Here is a 22,603-nt window from a genome sequence, read left to right as displayed (position 1 = left end):
TCCTTTGTGTTGGTCAGTGCTTACTCCTGAAATCTTAGAAAATATTTACTCATACAACCACATTCCTTTAAAGGAGCACTGCACAGATAACCTTTTCACTCCTGTAACATTGTCAGACTCATGATAAACAATTTAAATTCTTCCTTGTCAAAACTTGCTGCCTATGTTACCCATAGTGCAACTCAACCAGTGCCATGTCAGTCTTAGATTCAGGTGTCTTAGGCTAGTAGCAGTTAACGAAGCCTTGAGACGTTAGCCTCTGGAAGAGAGATGAGTGTGCTACAGAGCTCTGATAAGCTCACTTCTTTTTCACTCCAAACCCACAGGTTTCTTTTCATTTCTACCGTCGTAGTCTTCAATTTCAACTGTGACTCCAGTGACATCACTTGAGGCAGTTTATCGGATTACACGCAGCTCCCTCTGCAGCCACAAAAGGCTTTATAAAGCTTGATCTGTAAACTGAAATGAATGAAATGAGTTCTCCTTTCTAGGACCAGTTTTTAGGATTTAGTGACATCTAGTGGTGAAGTTGCAGATTACAACTGCAAGTGGTGATCAGTACCTGCTTCTGTAAAAAACGACTCATTTAAGTAAGCGTCAGCAGTGTCAAATGAAACAAAGACAGTGAGATTTTGTGTAGTTTAATTTGTTTGTTTACATATACAGTGGTACACCTCATAGGTAAAGTGCAGGTTGATACAGTTGAAGTCATGATTAGAGGACAATAGGACTTTTGTAACCATCTGATGATAGATTAACATGAAAACGACATAAGTATCTGCATATATATGATGATTTATCTTGATATACACGTTACTAAGGTAATTTGAAGCATTTCAGGCACACATTATTGCAGGAAAAACCTGTAAAAAGTGACAAAAGCACAGCACAGTATGAGCGGTTAGTTAAGTGCTTATTTTTAAAGAGTGTAAGGCACTGCTCACAAACCATAATGCATAAAAAAGATAAGTAAAGAGGAGTTGAGGTTGCCAAAAAAAGGAAAATGCACTTTCTTTTTGACAGAAAGTCAAAGTGATGTGAGGCAGTTTTTCCACAGGAAGTGAAAACTGAAAAACACATAAATGCTTTGCTCTTTCAGCCATCATAACAACACTGTCCCTTAAAATAGAAAACATATCTCCCAGTGAACCGATTGTGTACGATGTATCAAAGTGGTGGCAATTTGTTTTGTGAAAATATTCTTGAAATAGTTGATGAGATATTGCTTTAAAGCATCATTCACATTTGAAAACAAATAAAAATTTGTCAACAGTTTTAGAGAAGCTTGGATCTGTTGGGTTTTGGGTAAGTATTTCAGTCTTATACTTTCCGCTGTCTTGTTGAAGAACTTCCCTCTGATCCATTACTTTCTCCCTGTGTCCTGATGAGAGCATAAACATGTACATCATGAAAAAAATGCACATTTACATCCTGCAAATCAAACTTAAAACAATAAGCACCACTCTGATAATACTCACAGTGTGTTATTTTGGTCATTCGTCTGGTTTCCTGAGAATAAGGCAGATCGTTTGAAGTTAAAATACAACATACTGCACAACACAATTACACACAAACAAGAAGACTGACTACCTGCTGTGGGGTTTTTCTTGGACTGACTCCTCTCGTAGAGCAGAATGGCGGCGACCAGGACGATCACTTCGACCATGATGGCTATGAATGGCTTGAGAGGCTCGTAGAAGGTGATGACCTTCAGCAGTGGTGGAAGAAGTATTTAGAGTTTTTGTGACAGTAACAGTAAAACAAATAAAGTAAATTAAATTGGCGCCTGTAAATGATGTATTATTTTATATGACATATGCTGATGCATGAATGTTTAAACAGCATTTTACTGTTGTATTTGGTCGAGGTAGAGCTCATTTTAACTGCTTTAAAAAACTGTTTGTTGATTTAGTCCAAAGATTTCAGGCCCCTCCATAGCGTCACAAGATAAATCTGAGGGGTCGTGAGATGATTAATCGGGTAGAAAAGAAGACAAATTTGCTGTTTTTTTGTGAAATGTTGAGTTTTCTGTCTTTGGCTCTAAAAAAAGTGAAACAATCTGAGAAGTTTAGAGGGGAAATGTTTTTGGTTGAACAGGTAACAACTCATAGACAACTGAAACATGAATAGTGGCACCAAACAGACACTGCATTTTTCTTACAGGCCACGAGCCAAAAGGTTGGGATTCCCTGGTTTAAGCTTTGACAATGTATTGTATTTAATAAACCTATTGTGTGATTTATGTAAAATACTAAAAAGTAACAAGAAAATACAGCGGTTAGATTAATGTAGTGGAGTAAAAAGTTTGATATTTCCCAGATGGTGGCAGAAATATATGCTGATTGAATAACAAACAAATCACATATATAAATATTTGCTTGGAAAAGCCCCCAAATTAAGATATTATTGCGGTGAATTAGTAAAGTGTTGAATAGAAATATCTCAAAGTGGCATTAGAAATCAAGAAAAAAAAAATAATAAGACTGTCAAACTACCCCAAACTGGGGATCCGCCGCTGCCTGGAAGTATAAATGAACATAAACCAGAAATACTCTAATTATACTAGAATTGTTTTTATTAGTACAACAGTATTTGAATTAATTTACTTTAGCTTAGTCACTTTTACAGAACTGACCTTGAGTTCCACATGGCCCATCGCGGTGCTGATGGCGTACACGGCACCGCAGTAATACAAGCCAGAGTCGGCCTCTGTCAGGTTGTGCACTAGCAGTTTGGTCTTTCTCTCTTCATTCTTGATTTCATACCGTTGAGGCTCTGCAAAGATTTGCTCCTAGGACAAATATCAGTTCAATGGGTCAGAGGCCATAAACATGTTTAAATGTTTTTGTATTTTTCATCAGAAGGTGGCTCATGGTGGTTGGTGTTTTTGAAAATAAATTTAAAATACTTGTAGACAGCATAGTACAACATTAAAAAGTTGTTGCAAGCCGATGTGAATGGTAAGTTGCGTGCTTTCTGAGACTGCTTACATGCATAAATAACAGAAGTAAAAGGATGTTGAGGTTTAACTTTTTACCAACAAGAAAAAAAAAAACTTCCTTTTTGACAGGTGACAAAAGCGTAGTAGTGTGCGAAAGTAACTGTGTGCTTTCAGTTGTTCCACAGGAAGTGAGGCAATAAAGGGTTTAAACATATACTAGAATTGAGCATTAGCTAGTACGTTGTTTGGAATCATTCGATTTCGATGGCGCTCCAAATTCACAATGAGGCAGTAAGTGAAAGGCAGAATACATGAGATGGAAATATGAAAGCCCGTACTGTGCTAGTTACTGTTTACTTGTGTTACCCCAGTCAGTGTGTGTGAAATCTGCAGTCGGCCAATTCATTTTTAAAATTTCAAAAATGTCTCCAATTCAGTGTCAGACCAACTGTGAAATCACAACTGTTCAACTGTTCATCACCATCACAATCTCCCTCTCTCTGTCTGAGTTATTATGGTGTTGAATAATGGCCTAAAACCACATTTTTGTGTGAATTGTTTTCAGAATTATTCTATCAATTCTTCAGTTATGAACTAAAAATGTGTTTGTCAAAGTCATTTTGAGGTCACGATGACCTTTGACCTTTAAGTCAAAAGTGTCAACAATTCATTGTCTAATCAAGTGAGGTGTTTACACCTGTTTGAAGGATTCAACACACAGACCTGTTTATTACATTTCCTTGAACACACAACAAAACTTGTTGGTATAAAACATGTTGAAAAGGTGTCAATTCAAACGTCACCAGTGACACAAATCTCACTGAAAGCCACACAAGAGAAGACTGTGACCAGCTCACTCACCTTGTCTGTACCATTTGCTCTATACCAGTTCCAGGTGCTGGGCATTGGATTGGCTTCTTCCATTTTGCATGTCATCACCACATAGTCCCCCACGTAGCTGACTATCGGCTTATCTCGCACCTCACTAATCTGTGGACCTGGTGGACAACAAGGCGAGGAGCCTAATAATGAGGCACTCTAAAGGCTGAATTGTGTACCGATCAAACATTGTTAGTTGACATTCAGAATGGATAAGCAGCAAGAACTTGGATAACAACACAAATGTTGGCTGGGAAATGTAAACTGTGATATATATATATATATATAAATATATGTATAACTCATGAAAGGATTTGATCTGTACCTGCCAAAACAAAGTCTATTGTTGCTTCACCTCCAAACACGCATGAGTAGGTTCCAAGGTCTTCTTCACTGACGATGTTGAATCTGTAAAGCAAAAATATAATAGAGATTTTACACAAAAACGGATTATGTTAAATTTAGGATGAATGTTTATGTTAAAAAAAGTCTGTATTAAATGTGATTTTTTCATAAAAACAATACTTCTTCTGCAATAAAATGCGTTAATATTATTAATAATTTAAATAGTAGTGATATCAACTCTTTACTTGTATATCATTTAGGTTAAATAAAGTCTTTATTTGTATTTAAATGTACTGCAAGGCGTTTTTAACTGGTTAAGAAAGTTTAATACAGAAGCCTCTATATGACCTAGGCTACATAATTAAACAAGACCATCAGCGAGAAAAAATTCTGTATAGTTCTTCTTAATGCCTGCCACTGGTCAGATTCCCCTTGAAATCAATCAAACCAGGTGGTGGAAACACTACTGCTTTTGTTCACAGGGGGCGCCAGATGTAATCTAAGATGAAAGTGCAGAGAAATTTATGCCAGTTTCGAGATAAATAACTCAAGTCCTCAAGCTGCTATATATAGAAATATAATCAGTTGTATAAAATTTAGGTATATTTCTTAAATATGCATGATGCACACATGCATGAATTTTAATTCAGTGCTTACACTTGTCTGAGATTATACTGCTCATTCTCCAACTGCACTGTGCGGCGACTGCTCTCAATTTCTTCCCCATCTTTTCTCCAGAACCCGGTTATGTTTGGTAGTTTTGTCTGACTACCAGTCCACGTACACTCCAGTGCCAGTTCAACGGGGCTCAACAGTTCAACTTCCTCAGTGTGACTTTCACCTGTGTGGAGAGATTTTCACAGATAAGGACACATTATCCTATCCTAACCTAATCACCTTGTCAAAATGTTAACTACAGACCAAGCTGGACTCAGATGACACATTATGGTGATATATGTTGTACAAAGATCTACATATACATATATATGAGGGACAGATATTTGAAAAGTTACCTTTCAGAACAACACTCTTCACATCTGTTGGCAGGGGACTGTTGGGAACCAGTGGCGGGGGCGTTGGGCCAGGTGTCTCTGACAGGAAAACAAATAATTAAATAAAAACACACACAAACCTGTATGTTTGCATTATTATAACACTAGGTGACAGTATTTATGGTAAAAGTCATATTGATACGTTGTTTGTAGGGGTAGGTAGTTGCTAGGACATTATTCGTCTTCGCTAAGACATTGCTATGTGGTTGCTAGGGTGCTAGGGCTAGGGCTAGAGAAGTTGTCAGGGTTTTAGCAGGTGGTTGCTACTGTGTTTATGATGGTTACTAAGGATTTGCTAGGGGTTTTAAAGGTGTAACTAGGGTGGCTATATTGTGCTACGTGCTAAGACAGCTGGACATCTCGAAGAGGTCTCACCCTCACTTCAGGGTTCTTAGGTGGTTGTTCAAGGTGGTTACCAGGGTGACCTTGGATGTTGCTAAATAACTGCTAGGTTGTACCAAATGGTTTCTATGGTTATTCTGTGAACTTGATATGTATTGATAATATTCATATATAATTTTTCATAGAAGGAAAATCAACTCGAAGTCATAATGATGAAGATAAAATATACAAAAGCTAAAACAAACCAAAAAATATATAAATAGTTCAAGGAAAGGACCAAATGTAAAGAAACAATTCAATGAGATCTCAAAATGTCCTCCTCTTGTGTTCAGTGGTAGAAAGTACAGTCATTGCCTGAAGCTTTTCTTCACACTTTTGTTTTTACCAGGAAGTCCCATTGATAAATGAGGAAATTAACCATGAACCTATCCTTTTTTAATACTCCATAAAAAGACAAAAACTATTCTTGCGAGATTACAGAGACAGAAGTATATGTGTGGCTAGTATAAATAATTAAACTGAATAATCAGTTTAAATGATAATCCCATCATTTTTTGTCTTTCTCTTTCTTTCTCTCTCTTTTTTCTTCTTTATACTGGTATTTATTTTTCCATCCTTAAATAAGTAATTGCTCTTGGTTTTAATGTAGCGTTTCAGTGTCCCATGATGATTTTCCGCCCTGAGAAGAATACTTTTGGGGGACATTGAAAAGGAGAAAAAAAGGCAATAAACATGGACTATCTGCAACTTGATAAGCATTATATGATACAGTAGTGCATGACGGTGTGGAAATTATATCAGATATTCTTCTACTCCTTACAAGGTTGCAGATTAGTGGAGAAAAGAGAAGACAGAGCAATGTTTTAACACAACCACACAGTCAAAATTAAACCCAAATAGCCATTTACTTGTATTGATGTGTCTGCAGGAGATGAGAAGCAGGAGGATCTGAAAAAAGAGCTGCTTCCAGGAGGCTGACATGATTCTTATCCCTCTGTCCTCTCTGTAGGCAGGTTTCTAACTCGTTCTCTCTCCTCTCGCTGCCTGCTGCATCGTCTAACCAGCCCTCCCCTCCTCCCATAGCTGCACAAGTGACGCAGCCATGATATCACCCTGCAGCCTGTGGGTGGCTGACTCCATCCATTATTCAACCAGACAGGATTCACATCCCAATGTTGTGCTGCAGTGTCAGGTCCTGTGGGGTTGTGCATGGACAGAACACATACAAAATGTTTTTGTACTTTAATAAAAAACAATGTTGCATCCATCCTGACCTGAGTGCTATTATGTTTCTACTGTGGCGCTCTCTGCAAGGTGTCCTATCCTGTTACGTGAGAGGACCTGGCAGCTGAAGGTCACATGAGCTGCCTGCCCTCATGAAAACAGTAGAAACCAACTACTACTACCATTACTGTAAGTGATTCATTTTTTCAGATTAAAGCAGATGAAAGCAGATTCTAAAGACAGAAATTTTGTAGTATAGAGTTTAGATAATGTAATGCAAAAATTACACAGAACATTTCAAAAGATCACCTTTCCAACTGTCACTTGAGCAGATTTTTTAACAAAAGTAATCTCATATCTACTTGACTGACTCAGTTAAGAGTATTTCTGCCCGCTCTTTCCACACCCAGAAACAACCCCCATGAACAATATTTAGAGTTAAAAACCCTCATGTTTTGCATCATGGATGTATAGGCTAAAATATGTAAATTCCACCATTGATATGCACATAAACACACAAAGCGCTCACCGCATACACACTCCTTTGATTAAACTTGTTTGTAATCAATTCCTTCAAAAGACTAGCTGTGCTCATGTTGTTTTTGAACCTCATTCGCTCTCCATTCTTTCCACATTAGCGCATTTCGTTGCCAAATGTCTTCCTCATAATCTGTTTCCTCTAGTTTCTTAATAAGTTGTTCCTCTAACAAATAATTGTGTTATACTGCGTAAAAAGCAAGAAAAAAAGAGTGAAACTGTTGCACTAGATTTCTGGTAGTTTCTGCCACTGTGTGGGACATCGTGGGACGGGACTCATGGTTTCTTATGTAAGGGGATTAATTCTTCATGTGCCACACTGTCACATGGAGATATGAATATACAGGAGGTCTGTGGAGCAGCACATTACGTCCAAACTTAGTGACCCATAAAATTCTTATAGTGACCTCCCATTACACAAACTGCAGTGAAGGAAAGTCTGCTTTGTTTTATTTTACAGTCAGATATGGACCTCAATCTACAGGAATAATGTCAATTTAGTGTGCAGTGGACAACATCAGTCTATGATTTCTAGATAGAAAAACAGAATAATAATAGCTTTGTGGAAATATGGGTTGAGGTGTTGTCCATGTTCAATGTTTTTAACCATCATGTTCTCTCCTCTAGTTAATTCATCTGCTGACAGCCTTAGATATTTATGTAAACTGTACAGCAGAGGGAGCTCCTCCAGCCTCACTTTCCTCTGCAATAAATTTTTACTAGTTACATGAGCAAATGTTTACAAAGTTGTTCCAGCAGTGAAGGCAAGCCAGGCCTTGTGTGCAGATTGCTTCACACCTTATCTTCTTAATCTGAATGCCCCTTTAATATTATGCACATTTGACTCATAATTTTAAACAAACCTTTGTAAGAGGTACAATTCCAACTCTAAAAAAAAGTTTCTGTAATAATACACAAGGACTGTGTCTGATCTTGACAGCTATGTGCTTTTCTGTTGGGCAAAAGTCAGAGAATTGTTGGTAAAAACACAACTGCAGCAGATAGTCCTTGTTGAATAAATATGGTGTTTACTGAAAAAAATTTTTTTCTATAAATTTATTTATAAAACTCAAGTACATAAAAATCTAGTACAAAAGTCAGTGTACATCTTGTTGAGTCTAATAATGCTTATAAATTTAAGAATATAATAGTCTAAAAATGTTTTATTAAGTATAATAACATGTAACAGAAAGGAGCAGCAGTATTACAGATACATTTAAAGCTTCTCTTCTGAGAAATATCAGAGACATCCAGCAGCCGTTTTACTGCTGCTGAAGCTGCAGACTGTTGATGAACACGGTCTGCAGCTCAGTGATGTCGTCAGTGGCCTCTATAGGGATGCTGAGCCTGCCTGGTGAGCTTGAAAGCCCACCAGCTGGGTCGCACACAGGTTCATAACGAGACTGGCTGAGGTTGTCATAGCAGGAATCCCCACAGCTACCCACTGCACCCTGTAGACGCTCATAGACGTCCAGGTAGTGGTGTTGCGGCGACAGACGGCTGTGATCCTGGGCTTGGTGCAGCCCGTGATGGAGGTGGAGGCGGTGTTCAGGCCCAGGGCTGTGACAGGGGCTGTGGGACGGGCTGTGGGGCATCATGCAGGTCTGCAGGCAGCTATTCCGCCGCATGGCCCGGTGCAGGTCCAGTCGGGCGATCAGCGGCTTGCCAATGTTGATGCTTTTGGTCCAGTGGACGGGACCGTCATCCATGGCGGTGAAGGTGCCCTGAAGGCACACGGTGAAGACCAGCTCCTCCTGTTGCATGTGGGGTTAGAGGAGAACAGTACTATTAAGGCCGGATACTTGCTTTTAACTATGTGTTTGCATGTGCACCAGGGCTGCATCGCATATCCTGTGTACATTTGGACCTTTGGTTGTGTGTGTGCTCGGAAATTAACACGTCACAAACGTGTTATGACCCAGAATCACTGTGTTAAGTGAAAACAACAGACATTCATGGTGCCCAGAGGAGGAATCCTTGTGACTTTGGTGATCTGCTGATTTTTCCTGCCACCAGTGGATCATTGTTGTCCTTTATACATTGCAACATCTCTACATCTACTGCATGGATTAGCATCATTAACAAACATCTGCAACACTAATGATGTGATGCTAACACGCTAAATTAAGGTGATGAATATGATAAACATCATACCTACTAGACTTCAACATCTTAACATTGCTATTGTGAGGATGTTACCCTGCTGACATCAACATTCATCTCTAGACCCCTATTTAATCATAGGATGACATGCTTTCTTAATAGGATGAAACATTTCTATAATCCTTTTCCTTCGGATTATAGAAAGAACTTTGTTTAGAAATTGAAAAATACCTCGTCACATAGATTGTTCTGTTTTGAACAACAGCTTTCAATCAGTATTATATGCCAAATTATGAGAGAGTCATGTTGAGTTTTTTACCCTGAGCTTCTGCAGTGAGCTGACTCTGGTGTAAAGACAGTGCTGCGGCAGGCTGCTGGACAGAAAATAGATGCCTGTTTCTTCTGGAGTCTCTCTGTTCATCTCTTTAGGATCCACATCAAGGTCCTGCAGTAAGGAAAAGAGTCAGATGGCAGTGTACAGTACACACAAACACACACCCACACAAATAATTTTAGGTACAGTACATGCATTTTATGGCTTTGCTTTATTTCTAATATAGTTGTCGGTGCTGTTCTCATTTAATTATCCAATTTCCCTACAGGGTTCTTGTTAGATTGGTGAGAAAGATAATAAACAAGGGTTACGGACCTGTGAGAAGTCAGTGACGTGAGCCTGGCAGAAGGACATGTCTTCGGGCTTCTTAATGATGTGAGTGTAAATTACGAGCACGTTGGAGAACTCTGCAGCGAATCCCAACTTGATCTGAGCCCCGCAGTCAAAGTTGAGACACATGCTCTCTGGAAGCTCTGGAATAACATACACAAAAACATAAACAATTCAAGTACAAAACATCGGATTGTTTTCAAATTAATCATTTCGACATCAATTAACGCAAGTTCTCACGTAAGGTCACATAGTGCTTAAACTCTGCCAAGTTAATTATGTCAACGCTGAGGCAATAACCTGAGATAAGAGTAGAGTACAAGTAGATTTTCACAAGCCAGAAAAGATTGGGAATCACTGCTATAGGGAACAGCCCACTGGTCGGATGTGGTAGTCTACTAGGTTACATCAAAACTAAAACAAAAGAAATGTTATGTTCCTTGCCCAGTGGTTTCTGTTTTCCATAAGAAAATATACATTAGCTGACAAAAGAGGAAGAGGTGATAATTTGGCGTTTCTCATGCTTCAAACCGGCTGCCAAGTCACCAGCAGCGACGGAGTTTCCAACAACAGTCTGTTTGTCACAGGAAGCTACCATGTGTGCAAGTGTGTATAACGTGACTAAGTCAACATTGGAGTGTACAGTAATGAGCCGCAGTAAGAAAGGGGATTTTTCCAGTGCAGCGATAACAAGTGATAAGCAAACATTTTTGTAAATATTTTAAACTCACCGTGAGCCTTTGCCCACTGGCGGCTGTGAGCATGAGTGAGATCAGCGCTGTCACCGGGCAGAATGGGATCAGTCAGAGCTCTCCTCTCTGACAAACTGCTGCGGATCTCCAGAGCCTGCTTCCCTTTCGTAGCATCAAACTGACCCATGTCTGGACACAAGAAATGACAAATCACATGTCGGCACTTCAACAACAGCTTGTCTTAACTGTAACACCTCGCACATTATCCCAAACTCCACAACATGAGCTGAAACTGGATCAAACCAAAAGCCTATGCAACACTGTGGGGAGCATTTTATTTAAAATCTAATTAATTTATCTGCCCTGAGCTAATATTAGAGACATATCCTGCCCATATCCTATACTTAAGTGCATCTTACAGCAACCTCAAGTCATTAACAATGCATTTAAAAGGGAACTCCATTAGCCCACATGAAAGCCGGTAAAATTTTTACATTAATAATGCAAAGGAAGCTACATTTAATTAACTTAATTCTTCTATTTAAAAATAAATGCATCCCATGGGAAACACAGCAACTGTAAAACAATCACATTTCATAATCAAACACTGCAAACTGCTTTTTTAATTATTTTATCATAATTCTTGATGGTAACCTAATAATTAATAACAACTTTATTAAAGATGTAAGTGCAGCTGCCTAGGCTTCATTTTAATAGCTCAGACTGAAAAAAAATCAAGACTACAGTAAATAATCTTACCTTCACATACCATATTATAATGTCATATATGATATGCTAAGTATAATTTGTATTATTTATCCCTGTACCTCTTGCAGGGCAACATATGATGTTATTATATATTGTGTTTCTGTTCCTCTCTCACCCTCAGCGACTCTGTCCAGCACCACGGTGATCTTCTCATCGTCTAGCAGCCGCTTTTTCAAAAACTTGACAAACACACCGTTGGCGAAGCCAGTGGAGCTCAGCTCGAAGGCCTCGGCATCTTGGCACCTGAACAGCCATACGAATAATATGTTTTATATTCTTGAAAACAAAGAAGTGTATAAACTAGTATTGATATTGCCAACTTACGTAGCGTATCCAAACACAATGTTGGCCGTAACCCTCAGGACAATATTTGGAGTGCTGTCATCATGAATATTCCTGGAAAATGAATACATCTATAAAACTTCTAAGTGAGGAAGCATTCAGATCCTTTACTTAGGTAAGTACAAAAAATACTACTAAAAATACCACACTGTAAAAATACTCTATTACAAGTAAAAAATGTACTTTAAATATTAAAAGTAAAAGTACTCAAATGCAGAAAAATGTCCCTTGTGACTGTTATACTATAATATTACTCTTGCTTTAATATAAAAAAAGGTAGTTTAGGTAGACCAATTATTTATATTATTTTATGTAGGACTGCATATTACCCTTATAACATTAACCTTTAATAATATTTTGGGGGAAGTGTGGATCTGAACCGTATCCTTCCTACTTATCATTGCTTTTATATATATATTATATGCAGATTAAACTGCTCTATACAAGAGTATCAGTTCAATTTAAGTAAATAAAGTAAAATTAAATAAAATAAAGGAACCAACCACTGACCTCTTCCTGCACATGTCCAGCAGGAACACATTGAGGCCTGTCTCCTTCTCCTGCATCAGTTTAAGGATGCTCTGCACACATAAACAGTTGGCTGACCGGTATGGGTTTGGTGCGTCTACCGGCACCATGAAACTGTTGCCATAGTTCTCATATCCATGACCAGCGTAGTACAGCAGACCTAAAGAGGGAAGGGTGTATATCAGTCCTTCCTTCGCCTAACCTGCAGTCCAAGTTTCATCTAGAACATAATTCATACAATTCACGTTTCAGGTTAAGAGTGTTTCTGGATTTCTAACCATCCAGAGGCTTGTGCAATCCAAACATACCATAGACACCCTTGTGAAGAAGCAACAGGAACTCATCAACAGCGTTTCTCATCTCTGACTCTGTGAGGTCCAGCAGTGAAACCACCTGGAAGTTTAGCTGCCGCAGGAGGTTGGTGAGGTCGTACACGTCCACCATGGGAGCTTTGAGCTGCGGGTGGTTCTGGTAAGACAGATTGCCGATCAGCAGGGCCACTTTGTCAGTTGCTGGGACGGAAGAGGGAGAAAAACATACTGTTGAACTAAAAATAAGTCATACGCAGTATTATGCAGCAAAGAAACCTCTGACAAGCAAAATGTAAATTGATAATATTCTTGCTTTAATACAATGATCTCTAATGATTGTACTGTGTGTTTTGAAGTTTTCTCTTACATACAATATTTGAGAGTTTAAAAATATTGGTAAACAAATATAATTTTTGTTTCTATCAACAGAACATTAGCAAATATTTTTAGATAATCTTATTACATCCAGAATTGGATAATAGAAATGGAATAATAATTAGTGTATAATCACTTGAATGTAGTGACTGTGTGTTTGTTACCTTAGAATGAGCTGTTTTTATCTACAGAGTCCACTATGTTGAACCACCATGTTTCTACAGTAGCCCAGAACAGACAGAACTAAACACTGGCATTAGATGGTGCCTGTCACATTGTTCACAAGTTTCGCAGCCCCCGTAGTTTCTCCTTCATGCTTGCAACGGGAGAGTGAGGCGAGGGGGTTGTAATTTACAACTACACCGCTATACTGGACCTTTAAAGCAGTGGTTCTCAAATTGTGTTGGGGGGGGGGGCTACTGATGGGGTTTAGGTAGGAAAATAAACTTGCTATTGTGCTGACCTTTATTTCTATTAATTCAACTTCAATCCTTTTTTTAAATTAGTTTTGGTTCCCCTATGTTAATGATTGCTAAAAATTGTCCTGTGTGGGGATGAACTTTTTTTGGCTTCGGAAGGAAAGTACACCAGGAAAAAGGTTGATAAGCACTGCTTTAAAGGACTGTGATCAAGATGCTTCATATCTAGAAAATAAACTTGCACTCTAAAGGAAAAGGTGTAATGGTTTTTTCTTCTTATTGCTTATTGGCTGATAAATATGCCATGCGATACATTAACATCAACAGAAATGCAGTACAGTACGAGACACTTGCAGAACATCTGTTGAGGTTCATTTTCAGTTTGTTTTTCTTGCAGCTGTCAGAAGTATTGAATGAACTCTATGCTCATTTTTAAGCACAATCCTTATCGCAACGTGAAAATAGTTTATTTTGATTTTTCTCCCAGCCAATCAATTCAATTAGTTTTTTCATCCTTTGTTGAGTTTCTTATTGATTTGCTTTAGCTCTATATCCTACTGATTATGACAAACATGTTATACTTTATATGTCAACAAAAAAAATCCCCTTTAGGAAGAATTAAGACCTATAAAAATTTGTTTGTGACGTCGTGGATTTTTTTTGGAAAGTGGTTCTATAAGTTACGATTACAAAGAAATGGGACAGGAAGGAAGTGGGTCAAAATACATTGAATATCAGTAACAGTCACTGCAATACATCAACCCAAGCTTGTAATTATTTTTTTTCTGGTGACAATGTCAGACACGTCGTTTGTGGTATTTTTTGACTTATAACTCTCTGGAGTTGTTGGACTTTGTTATGCTGTAAAGTGTTATTTTGTCCACAGGTGGCTTTTTGGTAGCTTATGATTCGAGCAGCTACACAGGTGTAGCTGCTCGAATCATAAGCTACCAAAAAGCTTTCACATCTTTATTTTCTTATTCATGTTGAGAGGGGAACAGACGGTACATCAGAACAAACTTCCCACCTAACAGCAACACAGTGAACATATAGAGGACCTATGCACCGGCCATTTTAGGAATAAATAGAATACATACAATAATTAATAAAAAATAAAAACTTACCATAAAGTTGTTCTGGAATACTATTTAGGAAAAATTCACTGGAACCTGAAATAGCAATGTCACAGTAAACACAATAAAGGATTATATAACAAGTGATGTAAAAGGAAAGTAGGTGTCTGAATAGGTATGTACAGATACTTGATTTAGTACGATTACACTTACCTCCTCCAATGGCGTAAACATCATCTAGGAATAAAAAATACACATACTTTACCATCATATATGAGCATTTTTACATTGGTGTTAGAAAGTTAGTCATTAGACAGTAGAAGAGATGTCTAATATCCATGCATTCAAATCAACTAATCATAATTTAACTTGGAGATTAAGATTGGTGTTATTCTATGACCAAAACCAACAATGTGTTAGTCCGTCTCTCAATACTTTCCAACTTCCCTATCTGTGGCTGCCTGAAGTCAACTGGTTCCTACTGGAAGCACTATTTTCAAAGTCACTAATATATGGTTTCATTTTTTAAAGAGGATAACTAATTTCCCAAAACAGTCACTGTAGTTTTTATCAAATGTAAATCAAATTAGTGCATAATTACTCCTGTTTGATTTACATTTGATAAAAACTTTTGTTGAGGACTATTTGGAAAAAACAAAAGAGCATGTCACCTTCATTGGCTCAATAAAGTGTTTTTTATAGTTAATATTGGTTTTCAGACAACAATGGAGGTCTATGATACAGAGGAATATCATATATCTGGGTTTGATACACTTGATTAAACAAGATTAGGTTAGCAGGATTAATTCACTGTGGTTTTGGTCTTTTCATGGGATTTATTGACAATAAGACAAATACAGAACACAGCCATCCTTTACAGACAATTGACAGTAATGACATTAGTAAAATCAACAATTCATGCATGTGAAGCCTGGAGATCAAACCCCGTGAGCCTTTGTGCTGATTAGTGTATGTGAGAATAATCCGGATCATGCAGTTACAGGATCAATTTAGAATTTTGAACAAAGTTACCAATAACGTTTGCATGCAGCTAATGCCCGCTAATTGTTACCCCATCACCATATGATACACCATGCACCAGTCCTTTCAACTCTACCTTCAGAGCACTCCATTGCCCCTGAAATCTGGACCGATATCCTTGGTGCTTTCAGTCAAAACAGAGCAAATAATGACTCAGACGTAATGACAAGAGAGCTGGTTTAACTGGACTGTAATTACAGTATCAAAACATGTGTGACATACCTATCAAAACGTCAACTTCATTGCTCCACGTTCTCTCAGTGCTGCTGCTGATCTCACAGCGATACCTGCCGTGCTGATCCTGCATCGCATGAGGAATCTGAAAAGCACAAACTCCTTTTTATTAAAGCTCATTCCCCACAAAAAGCAAGATGTAAGAGAACAATCTAGTGAACTGCAAAGAGAAAACTCTAATGTCTCGTAACAAAAAACCTAGCCAAACAACTACAAACAGAGAAAATTGTTTCCAAACAACAGTAACATCATAAAACCTTTGTTAGAGAGGTTTTATGATGTTACTGTTGTTTGGAAACAATTTTCTCTGCCTTCCTCACCATGAGTTTCCTCTTTGTGGCATTGGGGATAGGGACTCCGTTTCTGTGCCACTGGTATCGAGGGATCGGCCGTCCCACGGCTCCACACTCCAGCTGCAGGTTTTCCCCAACATGTATCCGCTGGGACTGAGGCTGGATCACCAACCTCAGGCGACCTTCTAAGGAATGATAACTCTGCCCTGGGGGTGGGGGAGAGGAGACATCATTAGTATATTATCTACTACATCCAGTTAAAAGAGTAAAAAGTAAACATGCCCTGTCCCGCAACTACTGCAGACACCTCCTTCATCATAAAAGTGCATCAAATGAAAAAAGCAAAACAACAACAATACATGTATAAACACAGAGCAGGAGGCAGAGCAAACGTGAGTCTTCAACACCTGTAATATCTTACCGCAAGACATGGCGACATTCAGGACGTCCACCTGAGCCCACTGGCTGAATTCAAAAGTATCTCCACAGTTGACCCTGCAGATGTAAAAGCCAGCGTCCTTCAGATGGACTGGACTTATCACCAGGTCTGGGGAGAAGCTGTTTGGCACCTGAGGAAAATGCAATACCAATATAGGTAATAAGGCCTAACATCCCTCCAGCCCTGAAGACAAACAGCGGTCCTCCATCTACTAGCTTTAAAGAGTAATTTTGTCCAAGTATGTGTATCTCAGAGTGCCTCATTGAATAAATAGGATGCAATGCCTTCAGAAAGTAAAATAGTTTCAGGTAAATAACAAATAAAAGTATGTGGATGCTAAGAAATACTATACGTGTAACTTTCCCTTTTGGATGGCCAGCTCTGAAGAAAACTGGTGTCAGATGTAAGTGGAAAAGGGAAACAGTGAGTAGTGAGTGAGAGGTGTACGATCTACGTTTTAGAATATATTATCACACTGCAGTTAAACATCCAGTTATGGATTGATAAAGTGATAGATGTGTTTGTAAGACATGTGTTTGTGTTTGGGCATCTGAGCCGGGAAAATAAAGTACTGATGAAGAAGATTTCAAGCCCTAACCTGTTAATCTGGCACTTAAAGTGCAGTCTGTGGCTCATTGTTTCATAAATCCTGAGATTTCATAGTGATGTACAGTTATAAAACTTAAAGGCAAAACATCAGCATCTCATATCAACATAAAACAAAACAACAAATAAACAAACACACTCACCTCTTCCTTGGTCTTGAACCACTGGTACTGTACTGGAGATTTTCCCACAGCATGACAGCTGAGGCGCAGATTGTGGCCAGATATGAGAGCTACAGACTGGGGTTGAATGACGATCTGCAAGGCTGCACATTTCAGAGACTTTCACTTTGAATGCATGCATTGTGTTACACTGTCAGCTTTATTCAGATAGGTTACATACCCTTAGCGAAGATAGACAGTTTCTGTGTAAAGCTGACATTTATTATATATTATAAATCACCCAAGTTGGTCAAAGGTCCAGTGTGTAGAATTTAGTGGCATCTAGGGGTGTAGTTGCAGATTGCAACTCCCTTGCTTCACCCTGCCCTTCTAAGCATGAAACTACAGTGACCACGAAACTGACTATTATATTCCATTTCTGCCAATAGATCTTCCTAAATGTTACACACTAGATCTTTAAAAAAGGCATTTTAGTTACTGTACTGTAATGTCACTGTACTTAACCACCCTACCAATGTCTCAATTCTATAGTAAAAACATGATCATATCTTTAAAAATCCCAAACTCATTGAAGCCTGCCTCCAATGACAAGCTTTTGTAGAGTGACTATAAACTTGTATGGCAATGTATCGCAGTGAATGAGTCATAAATTTCCCTTTAAGCTAAAAATACAACACAGAGAACAAAGATCAACCTCGTTTGGATTCTTGACAACACAATAACAGGCCCGGGGGTGGTTTTACTGTACCTGATGGTTTCAGGCACTGCAGGGCCTCCGAGTTGCCAAGAGTTTGGAGGTAGTCCATCAGGTGACCCATGGTGCAGCCTCGCTCTCCCATCAGCCTCAGCAGCATGCGGCTCGGGCTGCCCTCCAGCTCCAACACCTTCAGAGAGCACATCTCCATTTCGTCTGAGCTGCAGAATGACAGCACGTTATATTTCACATTATCAGAATCAGAACCAACTTTATTCGCCAAGTATGTTGACACAAACAGGGAAATTGACTCCGGTTGTCAGAAGTGGTCAATACTACATGTACACAATGCGGAGAGAATAAATGTACAGGAAGATATGAATCTAGATATACAACTTCACAAAAGACAGTCAAATAAAAACATTGTTATTATATACAGGAAAGAGTTGGACAACAATAATACAGTATCCAGGTGGTAATGTCAAAGTTGCATGGTGATGGTTTTGCTGTTAATAAGATAAAATATTTGTGCTTTAAGGGATTTCTAAAGACAAGAAATAACCAAAAAGGCTTGTTTACAACTATAATGTTTGCTTTTATTTTAATTTTGTTTTTGCCTGTAAATTTTCCCTCTCTCATTTCTTAATTACATATGTGATAGTAAATCTGTGACAGATTGGACCTTTAATTTCTGATATTTTGTGTTACTGAACTGCGTGATCCCTGTATATGTGAATATGTATCACTTATATATCAGTACTTAATATAAAGTATTCTCATTATTATCATCACAATGTTTTCTGTATCTATTACACTGTCTCACAATCCTGTATTATAGCATAGTATTCACTGGACACTACGACTCTGAAACAACATAACATAAAATAACCCACAGTGTTGGGTTTCAGACACACTTTAGGATTGATATGAGTGTGATATTACATAGCTTGCAGTCTGGATCAATCCCAGCCTACCTGACTTTAAAGCGTCGTTCATTGCTGACTATCTCTCCAAGTTTTCGCCATCCTTTGCTGCTGGATTTGTCCAACACCTCACAGAGCTTCTTCACAACCGGCTCCTTGAACGAGTTGATCTTCGTGGACCGGTCCAAACAATCCGACATGGCAGCCAGAAAGACGAGTTGACCATCAACGCGTTTCTATTAGACTGGAGACACTCGCTGTTACACTTGACAACAACTTGCTTCAAGACAAAAAAAAAAACTCCACTTCCTGGAAGAAACCGTGAAAGTGACACAGACACACCTACTGCACTGTCTTGGTTTTTCCCCCCACGTAGCTGCGGTCTGCCTTTGCCAAAGATCGTGTATGCGTTGAGATCAGCTGCTGCAGGTAAACATTTATTTATTTGTAATGAGAAAGGAGAAACGGTTGGATAAAAACCTACAAGCCGCTGTCTTGACAATTAAAGAGTTTAAGATCAATTTTACTTTTTTAAAACCTTATGAGCGACGTGGGAAATACTGACAGGTGCTAGTTTTCACTTTCCTTTAACGTTATTTGAAGGTAACTACTTTTACTGGGCACCTGTCTGTCGTGTACTTTTTTTTTTTTGGTGTCCCTAGCTAGGCTCGTTGCAAAATATTAGCTTGCTCGGTGTGCTATCTGAATTATTAAACCTTAAACCAACTAATTGTATTAGTTACTATTTTACTTGTTTTTCAGAAGCTGGCGAGCTGTTTTATTACTTAAAAGCTAAGTGGATGCCAATTACCGTTATTTATTCATTATTATCCAAGGTTTCGAGCTCAGCGCAGGAAGGCGGAAGCGGGGTAAAGTGAGTCATCTCGCACCGCCTGCACTCTCTGGCTCTACCGCTACTACTACTACTACTACTACTCCCAGGTGGGCCACTCCTGAACGCATCATACCTCTCCCCTCCTTCATGGCGCCTCTCTTTTATCACATCCTACCTGAGGTGTCTTTCCCTCTGTGTTTGTGCCCTAAATTGTGGGTCACAGTTGTTGTCATTATGTGTTCAGAAGCGGTCATATTTAGTTATTTCGTGTGTGTTTAGAGTTTGGTCCACTGTTCGTGTGTGTTTGATCTTTATATGAGTCAGTGGATCTGAATGAGGATAAGCTCCTAGGACTAAGGAAGTACAAGGAAGTAGGCATTGTCTGAGGGCCAGAAGGACATATCTTATGTCAGAGAGCAACATTAGTGAGTAAGATGAGTTTAAATATATGTGTCGGGCTAATTCTGGTAAATCCAGTTCCTTTTTGAAACCAGCCGCCATGTTAGCTTATAACCCTCACAATGTTTTTGGGTGAACTTGCAGACCCTTGAATGATGAAAATGAGTCTGTGTTGTTGCTGTCAGTCAAATTCAAACTTAATTCTTTCATCTCTAATTTCATCATGACCACAGATGGCCTGTATGTGCCGGCTACAACATGCACAAACAATTATTGCTTGTACTTGTTCACTTCATGTCAGGTCAATACAAGACATGCAGCCAAATCACGACTTTATGATGTCATTTCCTTTTTCAGGGTACACAGCATGACAGCTTGTGCCAGGACGAAGAGAGCTGGGTTGGCGCTACAGCTGTAAAGTGCAAAAGTAAGTTGAAATGCATGAGTGTCTTTATCATTGGCAAATAACCGCATGAACCCTCTCATGATAAAGTTCCCCTCTATTAGTTTCTAGACCTACACACACACACACACAGATAGTTTTGGTTTATGTGTCAAGGTCAGGAGATATTAGTCTCTGCTATTTCTCCCTTTACTGCAATAGGGGTTAGCAGCGCTCACAGCTTTGACATTGAAAAAATTCACAATAGTTGTTTTTTTTCCTACCAAATACATAGTCTATGAAAACTGTTCACAGTTTGTTCTGTGGATTATGCAACGTATCAGGGACACTAATGCTGTGAGCACCAACAAAAATGCTGAACGCGGGTGAAGGAAGTCCCTGTGTATGTCAAAACCAGGGAACATAAAAAAAAAAACAAGGTTAGATACCACTACAGGTAAGTGACGAAATCAGTGGTCCCCAACCTGGGGGGCAGGACACCCAGGCAGGGTTCCAAGATAAGTCTGAACGGTCACAATATGACACATAACACATTAGGGAAGCAAATATTTCTGTCAGACTCTCCTTTAATGTAATACAAGGAACAAACACCTCATTTGTAGACATGACTAAAGTCTTACAATTACACAGTTCTCCTTTTTTAAAAATAATTGTATTAGCACTAAATTGAGAATGTAGCTGATGCTTGTTTGTCACGTGTTGGCAGGCATGTCTCCACCAGGGGAACCAGTCCTGCTTGGTTGCAGGTCCCCTGAGGTTTACCTGCTGGTGGGAGCCAGGCTCTCATGGAGGGCTGCTGACCACGCACCGCCTCTATTATGAGAGAAAAAGGTCAGTACAATTGCTAGGCGAGCAAAGCTGTTGTTGTGGTTGTCAGTGTAGTGTTGTAGACAGGCCCGGATCTAGTGGGATGCTGGTGTGGACTGCACCATGCAAAAGAGAGTGTTTCTGCTAAGCCATGGCACACAAATTTAAGAAGGGAAGGTGGTTAAAAAGTGCACACACTTAAAACTACAAGGATAATACGATCGTGCCTGTTGACTGTCACAATATGCCCTGTTGACATCTTTTTACTGCCAACTAAACAGCTTCATTCCAGCGAAACAGGACACAGCTGGGTTTCGCAGACGTTCTGGACAATGCTTGAGATTCTACCAGAAGCGTCCCAGAAGTGGTTCTCCACCCTGCTCCTCTTAAAATACAGGCCTAGCCTATTTTTGACAGAAGCCGCATCGGTCTGCACAGAGCAGATCAAGCTCGGACAGGTAGTCAGACACAAGAATGGGACTAGGCACGCTCCCGGTGGGATGCAGCTGGGCGAATGACAGAACAAAGTCTCACGTTGCAGAGACAGTGTAATAGAGCCGTGCCCGGTGGAATCAAGTCCAGCTCTGGTGCTCATTCACCTAAGCACAAATGTGTGTTTCTGTGCAAGTAAACCTGTGTGACCCTCAGTTGCCCTTCAATCACCCTGGCCTCAGGGCAAAATGCCAACACTGACTGTTTAAGACTTCAACACTAAAAGCTGATGTTCATCAACTTTTAATTATTTAAAAACAACTCTGCAGCTATTTATCTGTAAATTGTTTGATCCAGTAAGTTTTTGGCACAAAATTTCATACAGATATACATAGTGCCCAGCCAATTGACTAGTGCCACCAATATCTGATATTTAATTAAATTCTTAATACATGCAAAACTAATGACATCATTCTCAGCTGTACCTTATATTTATTGCTAATAGGCAAATGTTAGCATGTTTTTTGTTTTTTTTTTTCAAGTAAGAAAACAACAATGTAGAATAACAGAGACGGTGAATGAAGGATAATTTCAATAAAGCAAACTTCTGAATATTAAAAATATTCTCGAAACTGCTTTTGGCATTTTTTTCTTGGTTATGACAAATATGTAGAATATCATTCCTGTGGGTTTGGCTCTGCACTGTGCTACTGACTGTTCAATATCTATAATAAGTAATGACCACTATTAGACTTTATGGATTATTGTCAAAATGACTCA

At 39.0% G+C, this 22,603-nt stretch overlaps 2 protein-coding genes across 3 annotated transcripts; both read right to left on the bottom strand.

Annotated features, from left to right (window-relative positions):
- Positions 1–625: 625 nt before the first annotated feature.
- On the bottom strand, positions 626–6,626 carry emb (embigin). Its single transcript, XM_051423092.1, has 9 exons — positions 6,468–6,626; positions 5,179–5,256; positions 4,823–5,006; positions 4,146–4,228; positions 3,803–3,939; positions 2,636–2,791; positions 1,591–1,708; positions 1,479–1,509; positions 626–1,381 (listed from the first exon to the last, which is right to left on the bottom strand). Exons 1-9 carry the CDS (start codon positions 6,538–6,540, stop codon positions 1,321–1,323), a joined length of 921 nt encoding a protein of 306 aa, XP_051279052.1. The 5' UTR covers positions 6,541–6,626; the 3' UTR covers positions 626–1,320.
- A 1,839-nt stretch (positions 6,627–8,465) lies between these two features.
- Positions 8,466–19,253, bottom strand: malt1 (MALT paracaspase 1). Of its 2 annotated transcripts, XM_051423069.1 has the most exons (17): positions 18,999–19,253; positions 18,079–18,245; positions 17,352–17,473; positions 16,585–16,732; positions 16,191–16,369; positions 15,859–15,955; positions 15,713–15,760; positions 14,809–14,832; positions 14,647–14,691; positions 12,726–12,929; positions 12,400–12,577; positions 11,872–11,943; positions 11,663–11,790; positions 10,819–10,968; positions 10,073–10,230; positions 9,743–9,868; positions 8,466–9,074 (listed from the first exon to the last, which is right to left on the bottom strand). In XM_051423069.1, the coding sequence occupies exons 1-17, from the start codon at positions 19,145–19,147 to the stop codon at positions 8,583–8,585; spliced, it is 2,487 nt and encodes an 828-aa protein (XP_051279029.1). In that variant the 5' UTR covers positions 19,148–19,253; the 3' UTR covers positions 8,466–8,582. The 2 variants fall into 2 exon arrangements, with proteins under 2 accessions (XP_051279029.1, XP_051279030.1); XM_051423070.1 differs by lacking the exon at positions 15,713–15,760.
- Between the last annotated feature and the right edge of the window lie 3,350 nt (positions 19,254–22,603).

This window comes from Dicentrarchus labrax, unplaced genomic scaffold (genome assembly GCF_905237075.1).
Source record: "Dicentrarchus labrax unplaced genomic scaffold, dlabrax2021, whole genome shotgun sequence".
NCBI classification, from domain to species: domain Eukaryota; kingdom Metazoa; phylum Chordata; class Actinopteri; family Moronidae; genus Dicentrarchus; species Dicentrarchus labrax.
Note: the sequence above shows the minus strand (reverse complement) of the source record. Positions and strands in the feature narration are given on the sequence as shown.